This window comes from Salvelinus namaycush, chromosome 21 (assembly GCF_016432855.1).
Source record: "Salvelinus namaycush isolate Seneca chromosome 21, SaNama_1.0, whole genome shotgun sequence".
Classification (NCBI taxonomy): domain Eukaryota; kingdom Metazoa; phylum Chordata; class Actinopteri; order Salmoniformes; family Salmonidae; genus Salvelinus; species Salvelinus namaycush.
This window is the reverse complement of record NC_052327.1, coordinates 28,315,646-28,334,851: the sequence shown is the minus strand read 5'-3', so window position 1 is coordinate 28,334,851 and position 19,206 is coordinate 28,315,646. Positions and strand designations below refer to the sequence as shown.

Sequence of the window (19,206 nt, the reverse complement as noted above, 5' to 3'; positions counted from 1 at the left end):
ATGGACATTCAAAATGGCGTTTATGTTATTGCTGCTTCTTGCAAAGCAATGCAGTTAGTCTATCCATGAATTCTTCAATTATATCTGTATGCAAGTGATTATTACCTGGTCAATGCATATTATTGGTGATATCAATACAAGTCATTATCAATATTAGCAATTGTATCTCACCATCTTTGGTTAACAATTACAAATGTGATAGCAGTTCATTTGTTGAACTCCCTGTTGAGTCTACATTAGTTGACACTGGTATATTTTGACATCTATATATATATATGTATATGTACACTGTTCAATAATTATTGATGTGAATATAAGGCTATGCAACACGTGATGTAATAAGTGTCTACTGAAATGTTTAGTGAAATATACAGGACAGGAGGAATTAAAACAAAACTGTGTGTTTGATATTCAAAACTACAAATTATTTCACTACTGAAGTTTGTTTACATCTTGCCTTTAAATGGTATTCATCAACACATTTCTTAGGAGGCACACAAAATGTGTATTTAAATGCATAACATACATAAATAACCCTCTGAGAATACATATTTGGGTAATGTAGGGGAATCTTACAACAATGTATCCTTCCTCCTTGTAACTAACATTAGATACATTTCAAAACTGTTGCATACTGACTTCAATTAATAGATTAATTGTAATAATGTAAACCTTCCGCGTAGAGGCTCTGCTACCCAGGATGCTGGTGTGTTTCAGAGGAAGTTGTATGCGCTTATGTTGAAAAAGAGGGGGCAGAGCTGTATTGAACAGGATAACAGTTCAGGCAGACGTAGTGAGAAGGACAGACCGAAGAGACGAGCCTTCAGCACAGCACAGCATGGCAGAGAGAAGCACAACTGTCAGGGAGAAGATCCCGATAAAATACGAAAATCAGCAAGAAATGCGGCGGCCGCGCAGGTAGAAGACAATGGATAGCGCCCGTCTCACATATGGGTACGTATCTGAAAGAAAAACATAGTTTTCCCCTGTAAAGGCGCGGTTAGAAGATGTGGCAATATGGTGGTAAGAGCGAGGGTTCGACAGTCTGTTGTAAAAATGGCCATGGTGGGTCCCCTCTCAAGAATGAAAAGGAAAAACGATTTTCAGACTGGATGTCGGTATGGTTGAAATTCTAATTCGTGGGATGAGTAGAGAAAAATGTGTTGTGTTAGCCTAAGTCAAATATAAAGCAACATATATGATTGGGTACACTTTCGAGTTCTAGAACCTACGCATTTAAAATGTGCTTTGTCCTTGAAAGGGCAAATGCCCTTGTCTGAAATGGACAGAGGAAAATTTTAACTTAATTGAGTACACCTTAACATACATTTTTTATTTGAGTGGGTCGAGAGTAAGATGAAAGTATGAATCATTTTATTGTGGTTTCAAGAGATAATATATTGAATGAATGTCGATGTTTTTCCATACAACAATTAATAAAAAATATATATATATTAGAAAAGGCTTTATTGCCAGGTTTAGGAGTTACGTGTTGAAAAACATTCCAGACAGGTAGTTATGCCTAACGTAATATTTTGGCTAATTTTAACAGCAATTAATAATTAATTAAAATTAATGTAAATCAATATGTTCGATAATGTTCTGTATGTACTTTCTACACATATAACACCAAAGGTTTATTATGTTCAAATGAAACTGCCATGTCTTGAGGAGCATATATAAGCTATTTTTCGAAAATGTAAAATAGGGTGTTGCCTTTTAACTCGTTGTGGTACAGAATGGAAATAAAAGCCACTGGAAACATTTCATACATCGTTTTTAGGTTATTGTTTCTAGCTGTTATGAAGATGAGATTTGGGAGTAACGTTGGGTTTTTTCACACTTGACAAATACAAAACTATTCACTTTATTACAATTCATAGAGGAATTATTAAGAAATGCACCCTTTTCCAAGACACAAAAGCTAATGCTGTCCTGGCCAGATTATTGAAATATGTTCATACAGTGAGGATGAGATTTGTTTCATAGATACTTCATGTAATCAACTTGATGCTGTGCTATCACCTTAATTAAAGCTTAACATAAAGGTCTCTGGTACTGAGAAAGTCTAAAGATCTTCCTGTTTAGAGATACTAGATTTAAAAAATATATATAGATATCATCTATCTATATGGTGGTCATAAATTGGTAAAAAATATTTTAATCTTAGTATTCCAATAACAATTGTTACACTGTCTCAATTTTGATACACACACAAGTGATTGGATCAATGGCCACAATGCATATTTATGTTTTTCAAGATGAATGTATCGTATTTCTTTGACATGCATGCATTTGAAATGTGTAAATGCAGATCAGTTGCCTTAATACAAATGGTTTTATATCAACAATTAATTATGGGTAGAGGTCGACCGAACATGATTTTTCAACGCCGATACCGATTATTGGAGGACCAAAAAAGGCCGATACCGATTAATCGGCCGATTTAAAACCAAAAACATTTAAAAAATGTATTTGTAATAATGACAATTACAACAATACTGAATGAACAATTATTTTAACTTAATATAATACATCAATAAAAATCAATTTAGGCTCAAATAAATAATGAAACATGTTAAATTTGGTTTAAATAATGCAAAAACAAAGTGTTGGAGAAGAAAGTAAAAGTGCAATATGTGCCGTGTAAAAAAGCTAACGTTTAAGTTCCTTGCTCAGAACATGAGAACATAGGAAAGCTGGTGGTTCTTTTTAACATGAGACTTCAATATTCCGAGGTTTTAGGTTGTAGTTAATATAGTATTTATAGGACTATTTCTCTCTATACGATTTGTATTTCATATACCTTTGACTATTGGATGTTCTTATAGGCACTTTAGTATTGCCAGTGTAACAGTATAGCTTCCGTCCCTCTCCTCGCCCCTACCTGGGCTCAAACCAGGAACACATCGACAACAGCCACCCTCGAAGCATCGTTACCCATCGCTCCACGAAATCCGCGGCCCTTGAGCAAGGGGAACAACTACTCCAAGTCTCAGAGCGAGTGACGTTTGAAACGCTATTAGCGTGTACCCCGCTAACTAGCTAGCCATTTCACATCGGTTACACCAGCCTAATCTCGGGAGTTGATAGGCTTGAAGTCATAAACAGCTCAATGCTTGAAGCACAGCGAAGAGCTGCTGGCAAAACGCACGAAAGTGCTGTTTGAATGAATGCTTACGAGCATGCTGCTGCCTACCACCGCTCAGTCAGACTACTCTATCAAATATCAAATCATAGACTTAATTATAACATAATAACTAACAGAAATACGTGCATTTGGTCATTAGTATGGTCGAATCCGAAAACAAAACGTTTATTATTTCAGTGAAATACGGAACCGTTCCGTATTTTATCTAACGGGTGGCATCCCTAAGTCTAAATATTGCTGTTACATTGTACAACCTTCAATGTTATGTCATAATTACATAAAATTCTGGCAAATTAGTTCGCAACGAGCCAGGCGGCCCAAACTGTTGCTAAATAGCTAAATATGCAGGTTTAAAAATATATACTTCTGTGTATTGATTTTAAGAAAGGCATTGGTGTTTATGGTTAGGTACACGTTGGAGCACCGAGTCCTTTTTCGCGAATGTGCACCGCATCGATTATATGCAACGCAGGACACGCTAGATAAACTAGTAATATCATCAACCATGTGTAGTTAACTAGTGATTATGATTGATTGATTGTTTTTTATAAGATAAGTTTAATGCTAGCTAGCAACTTACCTTGGCTTCTTACTGCATTCGCGTAACAGGCAGGCTCCTCGTGGAGTGCAATGAGAGGCAGGTGGTTAGAGCGTTGGACTAGTTAACTGTAAGGTTGCAAGATTGAATCCCCGAGCTGACAAGGTAAAAATCTGTCGTTCTGCCCCTGAACAAGGTAGTTAACCCACCGTTCCTAGGCCGTCATTGAAAATAAGAATGTGTTCTTAATCGGCCATTCCGATTAATCGGTCGACCTCTAATGGGTAGATATTAGTAAGATATTTTTTTTAACCCGCTTAAAGTCATGTAAATGGTTGCCTCTGTAGCGTTTGTAGTAACATATTTGAATATACAATTCTGTAAAGATGTATAGAATCTCTATCAGATAAATGGATGGCATTCTGCCATATTTAGTGACATTATATAATTGTTTTAATCTAACATGTTATGATAATCCATTTTCCTACTTTATTTATTTCAGGAACCATTGAAGTTAGAAAAATGGGCTGAAAGAAGAATACCAATGTTTTGATATTTGAAAAAATGTAAGTTTGTGAGGGTATTTTATGAATATTAATCATTTAACCATGAGTGTTTAATTAAGCGAGTTTGATTCTCCTTACTGCTATATAAGACTTACCAATAGGTTGGGCTGTTGGCCTGTTTTCACTTTTGTATTTGTACTTTTGAAGGTTTGTCATCCGGATGGTCGACCAAATTTATGACTAGGGGGATTGGAATGACCAAGACTTGTAAGTATAAAATGTTTCCTTTTAATTAAAGACTGAGCAGAAAATAAAACCTGACTGCATGACACATTTTAATAACATTAAGGAAAAAAGAGGGAAATAAAATGTTTAATATGAAAGACGATATGGATGTGTTTAATAAACCTTGTATCCTAAAACTAGTACATTGTAACAAAAAAATTGCATTATGTACACACTTGGCATTAGTCTGCGCCCGTTCAATACTTGAAAGAAGAACAAAATAAACACAAGAAAGTACTGTCACGATACCAGTATCGTGATACTACAATACCTGATTTTCCTTGGCAAAAATGAAAACACAAAGCAGACTTAACTCTAAGGTCTTTAAAAACCTTTTTTTGTCAAATATTGTGTTCTATAGCTTGCAAAATAAACAAATGTGACTCTGGGTGACGTCAGTCATTTTCCTCAATAAATGTAGTCTGCTTCATGTTTTATTTCCTTTGCGTTGTTACTTCCTTATAATGGTATCGTGACAATACATCAAGAAAGAGTTAATAGGATTTGTATATATATATTTTTTTACGTATAAGTGAACACTTGCGGGCAGTGTTATGCTCGTTAAGACCACAAGAGGGCAACACAATTCACTTACGTTTAGCTTGTGATGCTAACATGACGCTGCTTCAAAGCTGAGAGGGTTCCTGTTACGTTTGCGATTTGTGACTTATTTTCGGAATTTGATTCTGGATGCATATGGTTACATTGCAGTACACAAGGTCTCTGTTAATTGCTTGCAAAATGTGCTGTTTATCCTTTTGGGGAGAACTGTAACTAACATCCATACATCAGAAGGGGAAAATAGCTAGCTAGGTAATGGGTAAATGTATGATCTCAGACAATTAAAGAACACTGCAAATTAAAGGTATTTTTAAAATATGCCTATTCGTCTGGCTCAAATCAATCATGCCTAGGCCTAAAACGTATGATCGTAAAAGTATCCGTTCAAGTCGTTCAAGTGCTCCTTAGAAACTAGTATTTACAAGTTGTTGAAGTTGCTATATGACTTAAGCCTGATGTTCTTTAGAAGTTGGGATGAATGAGAAGAGTTAATGTAGTAAGTTTTATACTAAGATTCTGGCAAATAAGCTAGCTCAAATTGCAAAACAAAAAAAAGTAGCTAGCTTGCTAATGTTGACAGTTGGTCAAATTAGCTACATTAACAATCAAGAAGATGCCATTTTAGTATTCTGTTCATAACAATACAAGTTTATCATAATTATTGATAATACACAAAATTCATATATTTTATGACAATCTTTAAATTATGTTTGAAAAGTAATATGTCACAACTCGTAAACTGGGGTTGCAGAATTTAGTAATTTCATCTTGGTGAGTCATCTAAATGTAAAATAATAAATAAATAAAAAGTTGAAAACCAATCTTTTTTTATTAGCTGACACGGCTTGACCGGAGTATACAGCATAGCTCCAAGAAACCTGATAATTTCAGAGGTGACATTTTGGGGAACATATCGTTGGTTTGCATAAAGTTAATCCAAGTAAAAGCCTAGATTTTGAATTAACTCCAGAGTTGACCACAACTCATGGTCTGTTGTATTTGATGGTCACCTAATTTCACCTCTTATCCCTAACAGAATCAAGGCATGAACTGTCATTCCCACCCAATGAAATAAGAAGACAGCTATGTGTAAGTCATGTCTTTTGATCTGTGCTGTAACAAATGGAATGTTTCTTCAAATATCTGCTATAACATTTTCAATACTGTACTAAATCGATTTCTTAAACATTTTTACTTCTGTTACATAACATTGAAGTAAAGGTTGTGATCTTTAGCACAAATAACAATCCAGAGGTAGGTCTATTTATTGGTAATGGGAGTAGGGTTCCCAGTTATATATAATTTAGAGCAATGATTGTAACCAATTGAGATCAACAGAGATCTCCCACCATGGAATTGTACCTCATCTTTCAATATTATTGAAAGATGTGTATTCCAGTGAAAGTTAGAACACTTTAGCTAAATCAGTTTAAAGTTGCTCATCTCTCACTTTTAGCATAAGAAGCCTTGTACAAGGGCATCTTATCATATCACAATAATTCAAGACAGTTTACTCCTCCCCCTTTTAAAAACATTTGCATAAAATATGCCCATACTCCCCCCAGAAGCAGCATATTTTCCCTAGAAGCTGAACGTTTCCATTCATTCTTGATAGGTTCTTTAAGAGTTCCTCCATCTTTCAAATATTCCTTGATTATTTTCATGTCTGTGACATATGCCGGGCCATCATGTACAATGATTATTCACAACTGCCCAAATCTATCCATTAGTCTCTTTTTCTTTTAACAAACTTAATCATAAAATATTTTTCACTTCATCTCTATGGTAAGGTCAGTGTATTCTGACAATGCATAGACTATTATTCTATAGTACTCTATCAATTTCTCATCTGGGATAATAAAGTAACCTAGATACTACTACCATTATGATTGACTTTTCCAACAATGTTAGAAAATAGTGAAACTGTCACACTTAGGCCACACTGTCTTCTGTGATACATTTGGGGCGGCAGGTAGCCTAGTGGTTAGAGTATTGGGCCAGTAACCGAAAGGTTGCTGGATCGAATCACCGAGCTGTCAAGGTAAAAACAAGGCAGATCAGGGGCACTGTTCCCTGGTAGGCTGTCATTGTAAATAAGAATTTGTTCTTAACTGACTTGCCTAGTTAAATAAAAAAATCCAGTCTCTTTTCTTTAGTAAAATATGAAACGGGGACTAACCCTGTATTAATTAGACCCAACCCACCTCTACTAATGGATTTCTGTGCATGGCCCCACTGTCCGCCGAATGATAACGTCAAACTAAATGTCCAACGGAAACTAAAGAGATATGTCCTTATACTTTTCGTTGTAAGAATTCAGTTTTCTTGGCAGGATCCTCCAAAAACTAACTGTGTTGTCACCTGCTGGTCAAGAACTGACATCTTGGGTCGGAACCTGCCCCTTGTTTTTCTTGATTCATATGAATGTGTAATCCATTTTGAGAATTTTTTTTTCTTTTTCTCATACCACATGCTGATTTTTCATCTCTTCCTTGGTGAATCTCTGCTGGTCATGTTTGGAAATTTTGGAGGCAGGGTGCATGCAGAGGAAGCACATTTAGCATATTTTGTGCAGTTTAGCTCATCCATGATTACTATTGTTGTAGTTTTGTGTTTTGTTTACAAATCAAGCTGCAATAGTTTAGATACAACCGTAATGGTTCAGCAATGTCAGTTGTCCAAAAGTGTTAGAAAGGGAACTTTGCAGGATTATGAGATTTACTCATGCCAACGTGTGCTCAATGTGATTCTGGTGTACCCCCTAATGGACAGTTTAAGTAGTTTTGCCTAGCCTGACAGCAAAATAATAATAAACCGTATCAAGTTAATGTTATCAAATAAATTGGTAACATCTAAAGAGCATGGTGCAATCCCAGAAGTAGATCACAAAATATGGCATAATTAGTTTTTCTGATAATTTTGAGAAATAACTAATTTACATGATCCACATTCACATAACTTATAGTGAACGGTGAAATGTTTCAATTAACAGATGTGTTAGAACATTCCATTTGCTTAGCTTTTACTTGTGCATGCAATTTTGTTGCATTTCCTGTTTTGTCTTTTGTTGTTTCCAATTATTCAACTCTAAAATGTGTTGAATGGTTGCTATTAAATTGCATAATGCTGCGTTCATGTGCTCTCGGAATTATCGGAAACTTTGGGATATTTCTGTAAAGCTCCCGGAATCACCGTAATTACGAGTTTCCGACATCCAAAACCGATCACAACAAGCTCCCAAGTAGGAAATAGTCGTTGTACTCCCGAGTTTCCCAGTTCAGAAAGTTTTGAGTTTCCTACTAGAACACTTGCATTACTTTTAGTATTCCATATATTTATTCACTTTATTGTCTTAGGTTCATGTTTGAAAAGCATGAGCATCTCTGTTGGTGTTTTAAAAGCGATAAAAGGCACACAATGCCATTTGGGCGAATAGGTCACAATTCTGAAATATTTATATTTTGACCAATCTGTTTGCAAATTACATGTTATATGTATGGGGAGTAAGGATTCAGCCCTTAATGCTCTTATATTTTTATATTTTTATTATTATAATATTTTTTTTTCATTGATTCGAGTTGCGATATTTGTCACCGCATACTGCAGTAATACAGACATTTTAAACTTCTGGGTTTCATTACCAACTTGACTTTTAGCTAGCTATTCAGAATTTGAATATTTTGTGGAGTTATTGATGCTATTTTGGCCCCCAAAAAATCCAACTGATGGGTTTGGACAATATTTAATTATTAATTAAATGTAATATATATATTTTTTTTTACTCATTTCTTCTTTTTTCTTAATTCCATTAAAGACCCAATTCTACGGGAAGTGGCGACAACTGCTTTGTCATCAAGATGGCGACTGGGATTTGGGAGCTAATTGGATTTTTGAAAAGCTAACTGCTTGGATTTTTCTGGATTTTATTTGACTGTGTCAATTAGAATTACTTAAACTTTCACATGGACTCTTGTGCTGGGGATTCTTTGGACTCAGTTGTTTGAATAGGCTATTGTAATAGTTGCTTTTACTGCATTCAATTACAGAGTACTTTTCTACTTCTGTGATTTCTTAATGCGCTGTTATTTATATTAAATAAAACAATGTTTTTTCACTATTCTGACTCTTTCATTGGTCAATATGCTACCCAAGATTGTTACCAGACTATATTGTCTATTTGCTAAATGTGGAAATTCTAAGTACAAACTTCGAATCAATTTCACAAAAATGTAATGACGTGTCTGGTATTTTAAGGGGCTTCTGAATGCATCCAGTTAGTGGAAGGAATACAATGTTAAATTACATAAATAGTGCTAGCTAGTAATTACTACCTTTACGTAGGATCGAGGGATGTAGTAGAAGGTAAACGCAAGTAACACAGTTTACGCAACTTTTTATTTTGGGAATCTTCACACACCTATTACGCTAAAGTTTTTTGATTAAGTGTTTACTTTACTTGTCTCCATCTCGAGCAATACTTAGCAACCTACCTTTGTGTACCACTACATCCCTGGTGGGATCATTTCCTTTCAAGTTAATTACATCATACACTTTTGGTACCATTTATACACTTTAGGTAGGACTTCTGTCCACAAAATCTGATTTTGCGTGATTAGCATTTTTTTTTTTACTGAAGTCAAGTTAAAGCGTATGGCTTATTGTGATTTATGCAGTCCATGGTGAAGTAGTTGGCTAATCCAGACTATTAATTAAACCAATAAAAGTTATACACTGCAGCTCTACATAATACAAAGAGTTAAAACAGAGCTTTTGGCAAGAACTGAAATGGTGTCCAAGGTTCTTTGAGTCTAAAATGGCTCCTGAAGTCTTATTTCCTGTCTGAACAGGAAGTGATGGGTCTCAGTGTTTTAAATATTGTTTAAATATTATTGTTCAACTTCAAACCCATCTTTTGTTTCAATATGTATCTAACTTTGGCAAAGGATATCCTCTTGAAGTGAAGAAACTTTATTTTTTTAATATAAAAATGTAATATAGTTTTGCCGTTTTTATACAAAATGAAGGGGGTGGGACTTTTGGACATCACCTGAGTGTGGGGTAAATGGAAATAACGTCAATCAAAGGCAAAGCTTTCAGAGCTAGGAAGGAGCTCTAGATGGCGGATGAGCCTTGGGAAGGGGAACAATTAACTGGGCTTTCGTCAGACCTTTTCTTTTTCATGAAATCAAGCTGGAATATGACGCTCTATTAATATTTGTTTTACTTAAAAGAAAACTTGTTACTATAGTGAACAGTGAATTAGGTTTTCTGCGGTATTTAATGCGTTTTTCGTCGTGTAGATCAGTTTTGCAGCGTGTATGCGCGAGTCGTTGTTTTCTCTGCCTAGGTTTGGCAGCCATGGCGCCCCTCCATTTTTAGTGTGCTCTGTGAAGAGCTTTGGCATTTCGTCTCACTATCACTTTTGTGAGGTTTCATTATCCTATTATCAACATTTAGTTTTTTTGTGCCTGTTTATTTTCATTCAACCTTTTTAAATGGCATTTATTTTTATTTTAATGTCATAAGTATTAAAGTCTGTGCTTTTGCGGATGTAAATCTAACTTCATTATACCTTCCTGTACATGGAATAGGTATGTTGACGTTTTATAATACCTACCTACAATCGATTGTCTTTTCATTTATCACATTTTAGTCGTCCTTTGTCTGGTGACGCAGTTAGAATTTGTGCATGTGGCTCGATCGGTGAATCTAATTGAAATACACTCAACACTTGGCTTTTTTTTTAAATCACAGGATGTCATCAGTTGTCATTTATTCATCGATAATGTATATATTAATATAAATAATGCCAGTTTTAAACGTCAGACACAATGCTGATGTCTGTTATTTCATAACGTCAAGGTTTTTACTGTCCTCTGAGCAAAAACAATCTTATGGGAGTTTTATGATAGTCCATCCCTCTAACTTTTGACAGTCAATACCAGGACATAAGATCATCAAATCAAACGTTTTCAAGATAAACGACGATGAAGAATAAGAATAAAAAGCAAGAAGATGAATGTTCGACTCAAAGCAACGCATCAAGGTACGATCTTCTATATTTTCACTTTTTTGACATCTGTCTTGATTGTTTACCTTGACAAGCATGGTTGATCACCTGTGAACATATTTGCTACTTAAGTTTTCCCGATATGTACCAGTTTCAAATCAATGACCTTGGTTTTTAATAGCCACACCCTAATTTTTCTTAGCATTTGTTACACTAAAGACTGAACTTTCAGGCTCTTTGAATTACATCTTTACCCACATGTATACAAACTAGAAGTTTATGGCTGCTTCCCCAAGAACAAATGCATGATGTCAATATGTGTTCCATCGTTACAATGTAATATGACCTTGTCTTATTAGTCGATACTGCATTGCACCATTTGAACATACAATGCTTATTCTTTTTTAAACATTTGAAACCTCTAATTTACTAATGTAAACATATGGGGCTGAGGGGAAATATTCAAATTAATATCTAATGCCATTATCATTTGTTTCATCTGCATTGACAACTAACGTTATGCAGTTTAAGTTTTAAAGATACCTATGTCTTAATTTGAAACAGTTGACTACTAAAACAAATGTTAACTTAGACATTTTGGTAGCCTAAATCATAAACTATTCTGTGTTTTAATGAGAACTGTTTAATGTATAGTAGGCCATACAATCACTTTTGACTGAATGTTCACAATATTTTAGTTTCTATTTGGCCTGTTGATCTATTTACCTCCTGGATATCTTGTTCTCAGAACTTACTTCATGTGTATTTCAGCAAGAAAGGGAAGCTCAATATTAGTTTCACTGATAGTCAGTCCTCTTGTACATTTAACGTTTTATTTCACTTTTACAACATGTTTGTTATGTATAGCTGTTTCAAATAGTTATTCGATTAGGTTTATACTGAAAGTATGTATTCACGTTAACTTATATGGGGAAACAATGTTATTGATGCGTTTTCCCATTTAATTCAGAGAACAATTTCAGTGGGGTTATTGGCATCAATGAATCTCTATTTTTCTGAAGGGATCATCACATGCACACATCTGACTAACCATTGACATGTTCAATTTTGCACACCTTAGGTGTTCACTAATTTATTTGTTATGTTGACTATGAATAGAATATCAACTATGTGGCAATGCTCCAACTACATTTTAGATTTTATAGGACAGCTTATTCTGATTTAAATTGAGTGATGTCCTCAATGCTCAATAACCCTTTAATTCAACTGTGCTTGTGCACTAGTTTTCATCAACTGTGTTGGTGATTATGAGTTCCTCTTAGCTTCTGATACCATTGAACATCTATTAGCCTAAGTGCCACGATGGTAAACATCATGTTTTCCAGATATTTTCATGGTCTCACAGACTTTACAATTTATTTTATTTTACAGATAAAGGTATAATCTAAAGTTGGGATTCAAATGTTTGAAATGTATTATCTCTCAGGTTTGGAAAACAGAAGGAACACAAAACAATGTAATTTCATCATCAATAAAAAAGTGCTACATCTTAATTAAAGGACCTCATGTGCTCAGTTTATTTTGAGGCCATGTTGGAGATAGTCATGTTTGTACTGTCAAATAATCATTCTTACTTGTATAATCTAATGGTAGTCTTGAGTTTGACATGAGATCTGACAATATAGTTTTCCATTATATTTAAATAAGTTCAAACTCTGGGGGATGGTAAGTGCACATTGCTCACACCTCTGGTCTACCAATGATAGTTTTAGACTTAAGTCATGGAAGTTACTAATGTCATATGTAGGCCATTGTATAATTGTTGACTGCATATCATAATTAAAGCCTAATAGGGCCAACCTCATATTTGCCATCTATTACATAGCCTAAAGTTTGACATTTGGGACAGTTTTTGTAACTTGTCAGATGTCACTGACATCTACTACAACTATAGGCTTACGTGAATGCTTCAACTACAGGCCTGGTTGGGTTGCTCAAGAGATAAGCATTGCATTTGTTATAGATTTTGTCAAATGCAAACTTTTCAGCTAACTGCCCCTAGTCCTGAATGTAATTGATAATGGGTCAGAAAAACATGACATGAAAACATGCTGTCAACCAAGAAATGCTGTGCAAGTGCATTTGCTGTTCTTTTGGCAGCCATTTTAGTAACATGCACAGTTCGTCTGTCCTCAAAAACCCTAATCTACCACACTTTTGACTGCTCTTGTCCTGATAGAAGATTATTTTCAAGCACATAGAAGCAAGATCCACTGTGAAAGCAGATCACTTTTTTAAATGTTCTTTTAAAATGCGTTGCATGAAGTAGAGTTCACTTTTAAGTCACAAAATGGCTCTTGCTTTGTGCTGCATAGACTATGACTTTCTGCATTAGAACTGTATGCTCAGAACTACAGGAACGGGGAACAGGAAGTGTTTCAAAGGTCAGAGGCTTGTCTTTTGAGCTGGGATTGGCTCATTCCTCACCTAGCAACCCACCAGCCTGTAGTAGTTCAGTTACATTTTTTGTCCCGTCCATGTCTGACCTCACTAAATGGAGGGAGTCACCCACTCATGCGCTTGCTTGGTCAGCAGCAGCTGCATTCTCACTAGAGGAAGGGGTTTGAGCATTTGTTGCTGGGTGACTGAGTGGTGGATACATTACAATACCTTTTTAATATCACAATCCAATACCTTTTGATATCACAATAAGAACTTATTCAAATCTTTCCCCTCATTTTTTTCTTATCTGAATGTTTATATAAACATTTCATTATTAATAAGATATATAATAATAATTATAGGCTTTCCCAATTTACCCTGTAGTTATTAATTGTATTCATATAAATACAGTGATTATGTATCATAAGTGATTAAACAATGGTATTAAACCATTGCTTCAAATGAAGAAATTGTTTTGCTTCGTTCTATTCTAGCAGCCGACTCCATGTCTGAACCATTCAAGGTCGTCTTGACTGGATTTGATCTGGAATTAGGTATCCCCTATAGTCTGTTCAGGGTACTGCACATTCCAACATGGCAATTTTAACTAATGCAATGTGGGGCATAGACTGGTTTACTCCCTTGTGTAATTTGCTGTGTTTATGATGTAAGAATTACAGTTAAATAAATACATGTTGCAGTGATTTGTTCTGGTTTCCTTATTAAATTCAATTTAAATTGAATAATCTTTTTTAGTTGCATGCAACATTTTCAAGCTAAAGTACAGTATGAATATGGAATATTTGGTTAGATCACTAATAATGTGGAGTGTTTTCAATGAATCAGGGCCTGGTTTTGTCATTGTTTACATACATTAGTTAAATTATGTTTGCGTTGACAAATTATATAGGTTGTGATGTGCTCTTGAGGTGAATATTATTTCAGATCTAGATGTTATAATTGGTTGTTTGACAGAAGCTCAGTAGGTGCTTCATGTTTGGTTGAGTCACTGTCGGCCCTGTGTACTGAGGTGCGTTCAGTTTGCTTGAATGTTTGCTGAACGGTTTGTACTGAACGACACGTTTGCCAAAACGGTCTTCAACAGGCTTTTGAGGTACGTTTGCTCCCGTTTGGTGGGTGTGGCTTGAAGTAATGAGTGATGTATTTAAAGGGGAGTGGCCATGCTGACAGCGTTCCCCAAACCACAACCCCGCCCCGTTTTTCAACTGGTCGTAAAGTACAGCACCAATTCTGAAATTGAACGTCCCTGAACGTAAAAACATGCTGATCGCAGCCCTCGTGTGGCATTGGCAAACAGGACTTATTTTGCCCCCTCTACTGTTTTACAACCGGTTATGGTTGTTTGTGAAAGTTTGTAGGCCATTTTAGGTATTGAATGAATGCAACGATAATTTTAGTGCAGGAAACTTTTAAATATTGTGGAAAGGTCTTTCAGCATGACAATAATAATATGCACACCAGATTGAGAACCACTGTTCTAGGTGACTTCCAGCAGGCTCTCTTGCATGGGTTTAAGTGTTTTTAAAGATCAGTGTAAGAGGATTGGTTTGAGGTGGAGAGAATGGGTTTATGACAAAGTTAATCTGAGCACACTATGGTGATATGAGTCTTCGGTTTCCTCTCCACTAAAGGCATTAGTGTTGTGTAGTATTTTCAGTACTACAGGAACTCTATACTCTCTATTTAACATGTTACACATTCGGCAGCTTTTTCTACTTTGTGGTATAGGCCAAGGTCCCGCTAACTCAACTCTGTACCTCGAACTCAGGTTCCACTCTGTTTTTTTCATTGTTCCCCTCTAATCAGGGACTGATTTAGACCCTGGACACCAGGTGGGTGCTGTTTATAATCAGGTAGAACAGACAACCAGCAGGCTTTGTATCTCGTAGGGTAATAGTTGAATATCCCTGGCCTAGGTTAACATTTCTTACATATTAAACCTAGATTCCATTGCCTGCTGTTGTGCTCTTGAGCAAGGCACTTAACCCACCACAACTGCTCCATGGGTACCCAGTGTGGCAGCCCCCTGCTCTGACCTCGCCAACCTGTATGTGTGTCTTTCATAGGGGTTGGGATGAAGCGGGAGTCAAATTTCCAGCAGACCTTGTGTAAAATTGGATTAATAAAGTGATCCTAATCTTAATTTGTTGAACCAAATCAGTGTTTGACAATAGGTGGGAGGTCGGAGAAACTGTTCATAAAATTGGCTTTTTATTGAAAAGGCAATGATTGTATAGCTTCCCAAATTAAAATCCAGCACTATAAAAGGGTGATACTGAACAAAAATATTCGTGCACCAAGTGTTGGTCCAATGTGTTTCATGAGATTAAATAAAAGATCCCACAATTTTTCCATACACACAAAAAGCTTATTTTTCTCATTGTGCACAAATTTGTTTACATCTAGTTAGTGAACATTTCTAATTTGACAAGATAATCCATCCACCTGACAGGTGTGGCATATCAAGAAGCTGATTAATAAGCATGATCATTACACAGCTGGAATGTCCATCAGAGCTGCTGCCAGATAATTGAATATATAATTTATTTTTAGTAAAAGTAGTGCAGGAATGTTTTATTTACACGAACTCCACATTTTTGATACTATAGCAATTCGGCCTCTGAAGAATCAAACCACTCTGGGTCGGAGTCTGGGAGTCAGTCGGAGAGTGAACAGGGCAGGGAAAGGAGAAGATCGCACCACTCTGGAAAGTCCAACAGTTCCTCTGAATCTGGGAGCCAGTCTGGGTCTCAGAGTGAATCCCAGCAAGCCTCAGCAGAGGTCAACGACAAACCACCAGTTAAAAAGAAAGACAATCTGGCAGATGTAAAGAAGGTAAACAAAGCAGAGCCTGTACTCCAAACTGGTTGTATTATGTAGGGCTGAAAGGCCCTTGAAGTTTTGGAAACAAATATATTATACACCATCAATTACACAACAGAGTTGATGCATGGACACTGCATATTTAGAAAGGGAGTAATGCCTCAATTCAGATGGAGACTGAAAGTGGAGGCAAAGATGCAATGATCCAATTTGGTTTTTAATTCCAGATGTGGGAAGAGCATCCAGATGTCTATGGGGTCAGGCGATCAAATCGCAGTAGGCAAGAACCTGCTCGTCTCAATATTGGAGCCGGGGTAAGAAGTGCAACATGAAATATACTGAAAACTTCCATGTACTAAAAGTCCGACCCCACTAAAAATGTATTTTTTCCTCAAAGGGGTTTGCACGTGCAGAAGTTGCATCATCTAGTGTATATGATGTGGATTTATTGGTGTCTCATTCACTGTAGCTGCAACCCCTAACGGCAAAGCAATGCAAAGCCTAATATCTCATTGAGATGTAATCATTTCAACACATTTGCAGGGTAGCAGTGACTCAGAAGGTGAAAGTCCTCAAAGAAAAGCAACACGACAAAAGAAGAAAGAGTGAGTATTGAGATTATTTGATTATTTCATTTCAGTTTCTTCTGTATTTTGATTATTCTTATCAACTAAAATCTATCATGTCAAGAGATAAATGTACTATATTGTGTCAAATGCTGCTCAAAGTTATGCCATTTATAATAACACACGAAATAATTTGAATCATGATGTAGCCAACTCGTCAAAGCAATTGGAACTGGTCAGTTGTCTATAGCATATGTTTGCCTTACTGGCTATCCCAAAATACACTTGCTGTCATCCAATTAGACTCTGCAATAGTCTTGACTCACATTGTTGTTTGATATCATGAACATATATAGTATCTAGGGCTGTGGCGGACAGCTTGTGATTGTCAAGCAAATAACTATCGGTCTCATGGTAATTGACCATTAATTAACAAACACATACAGCATCTCCTGGCTTCCATCTTAAAAAGTCTAATAAATCCATGTAAAATAGCCTAAACCTTCTCAATAAATCCATTATTTATTTTAGTCAGGTCTAAAGAAGCATGATATGAAGAAAATGTAGTCTATTTCAGAAGAAAAGAATAGCATACTCTGAGTTGTCTTTATGTTAGGCCCTGATGTAGCTATGCCAAATGGCTGTGGGCTACACTAGTTCATTTAGCAGACAAGATTTGCTTATAATTCCGTGGCATTATTTTATTGTATGAAGAATACAATTGAACAAAGCTGAATAAAATATACATTTTCTCCAAACGATTTGAGGGAGTGTGCATGGCTATTCTGTGTTGAGCGGTTAACAAAGAAATGGGTACTCCTATATGCTTAATTTATTAATGTACCTTTAGTTGTTTTACAAACGTTGGGCTATATGTTTGATTTTTAATACATTGTAAGGCTGCATGATTAGACTAACAATGATTTTTTTTTGTCACTTGAAAGGCGTGAGCTCTGCTTTGTTTTTTGCTCAGCCTGTACATAATTCGTCAGCCTCGCATTCACAATTTGACAAGCACTTGATAATGCCTCAAACTTCACGCCGGCATCCCCTTTGTGGCCATAATGCACCCTAAAAAAAATCTGTATTTTGTGGCCTGGAGTGCTGCGTTGTGCCCTTCTACCAGAGTGTGCTGCACAATCTGAAGCGTCTCTCAATCACACGGCTTTCAGTCACGTGATCGGGTCTTTCTTACAGGCTACAGTTAAGACAGACACATCGGGGACGCAACTGCACACATTCTTATCCAACTCCAAGGTGCATATTGAAGATATTGGATGAACTGTCCACATTTGCTTTTCGTCAGCCAACAAGATGAGTAGGCCTAATGAACAGCAAAAGCACTAGCCTGACAATCTACTATTCCCCCATAGTACAAAAGTTGACCTATTCTGTGCGAGAAATAAATATTCCAAACAATCTGGGACAGTTGTGGGATGCGATAGATCCCAAGTTAATACAACCACTAGCATCAAAAAACATGTTTTATGCAATGTGGCTGACGCAGCAGATCAGAACATTTAACTTAAAATGTTTATAAACTATTAGGCTATTTCTTCACATTATAAGCGCAGCAATGCACACATGGTATTAGGCTATAAGCGCGAATGTTCCATTAGCGGAAAGCACCATTATCAAAAGTGACCGCAAATGCAATTATGCATGTAATGCTTTTATTATAAAGGTGCAAATTTATGGTGAAAATTATCTTCCCCAAACTTGAATCTCACTCGCTGCTCATAAAAAATAAATGTCCTCTCACTGTCAACTGCGTTTATTTTCAGCAAACTTAACATGTGTAAATATTTGTATGAACATAACAAGATTCAACAACTGAGACATGAACTGAACAAGTTCCACAGACATGTGACTAACAGAAATGGAATAATGTGTCCCTGGTCAAAATCAAGAGTTAGTCAGTATCTGGTGTGGCCACCAGCTGCATTAAGTACTGCAGTGCATCTCCCCATGGACTGCACCAGATTTGCCAGTTCTTGCTGTGAGATGTTACCTCACTCTTCCATCAAGGCACCTGCAAGTTCCTGGACATTTCTGGGGGGAATGGCCCTAGACCTCACCCTCCGATCCAACAGGTCCCAGACGTGCTCAATGTGATTGAGATCCGGGCTCTTCGCTGGCCATTGCAGAACACTGACATTCCTGTCTTGCAGGAACTCACGCACAGAACGAGCAGTATGGCTGGAGGCATTGTCATGCCGGAGGGTCATGTCAGGATGAGCCTGCAGGAAGGGTACCACATGAGGGAGGAGGATGTCTTCCCTGTAACGCACAGCGTTGAGATCGCCTGCAATGACAACAAGCTCAGTCCGATGATGCTGTGA

General features: G+C 36.4%; 1 protein-coding gene across 2 annotated transcripts in view; it reads left to right on the top strand.

Annotated features, from left to right (window-relative positions):
* The first annotated feature begins 763 nt into the window (after positions 1-763).
* Positions 764-19,206, top strand: part of LOC120066267 (chromodomain-helicase-DNA-binding protein 2-like) — a 38,992-nt gene continuing 20,549 nt past the window's right edge. Inside the window, exons 1-9 of one of the 2 annotated variants that reach the window (XM_039017522.1) lie at positions 764-954; positions 4,192-4,255; positions 4,403-4,462; positions 6,078-6,130; positions 8,856-10,632; positions 10,977-11,087; positions 16,085-16,310; positions 16,526-16,612; positions 16,842-16,903. In XM_039017522.1, coding sequence (XP_038873450.1) covers positions 11,029-11,087; positions 16,085-16,310; positions 16,526-16,612; positions 16,842-16,903 — 434 coding nt within the window. In that variant the 5' untranslated portion in view covers positions 764-954; positions 4,192-4,255; positions 4,403-4,462; ... (1 more) ...; positions 8,856-10,632; positions 10,977-11,028. Of the gene's footprint in view, positions 955-4,191; positions 4,256-4,402; positions 4,463-6,077; positions 6,131-8,855; positions 11,088-16,084; positions 16,311-16,525; positions 16,613-16,841; positions 16,904-19,206 lie in introns of both variants that reach the window. The other variant, XM_039017521.1, reaches the window with a different exon arrangement.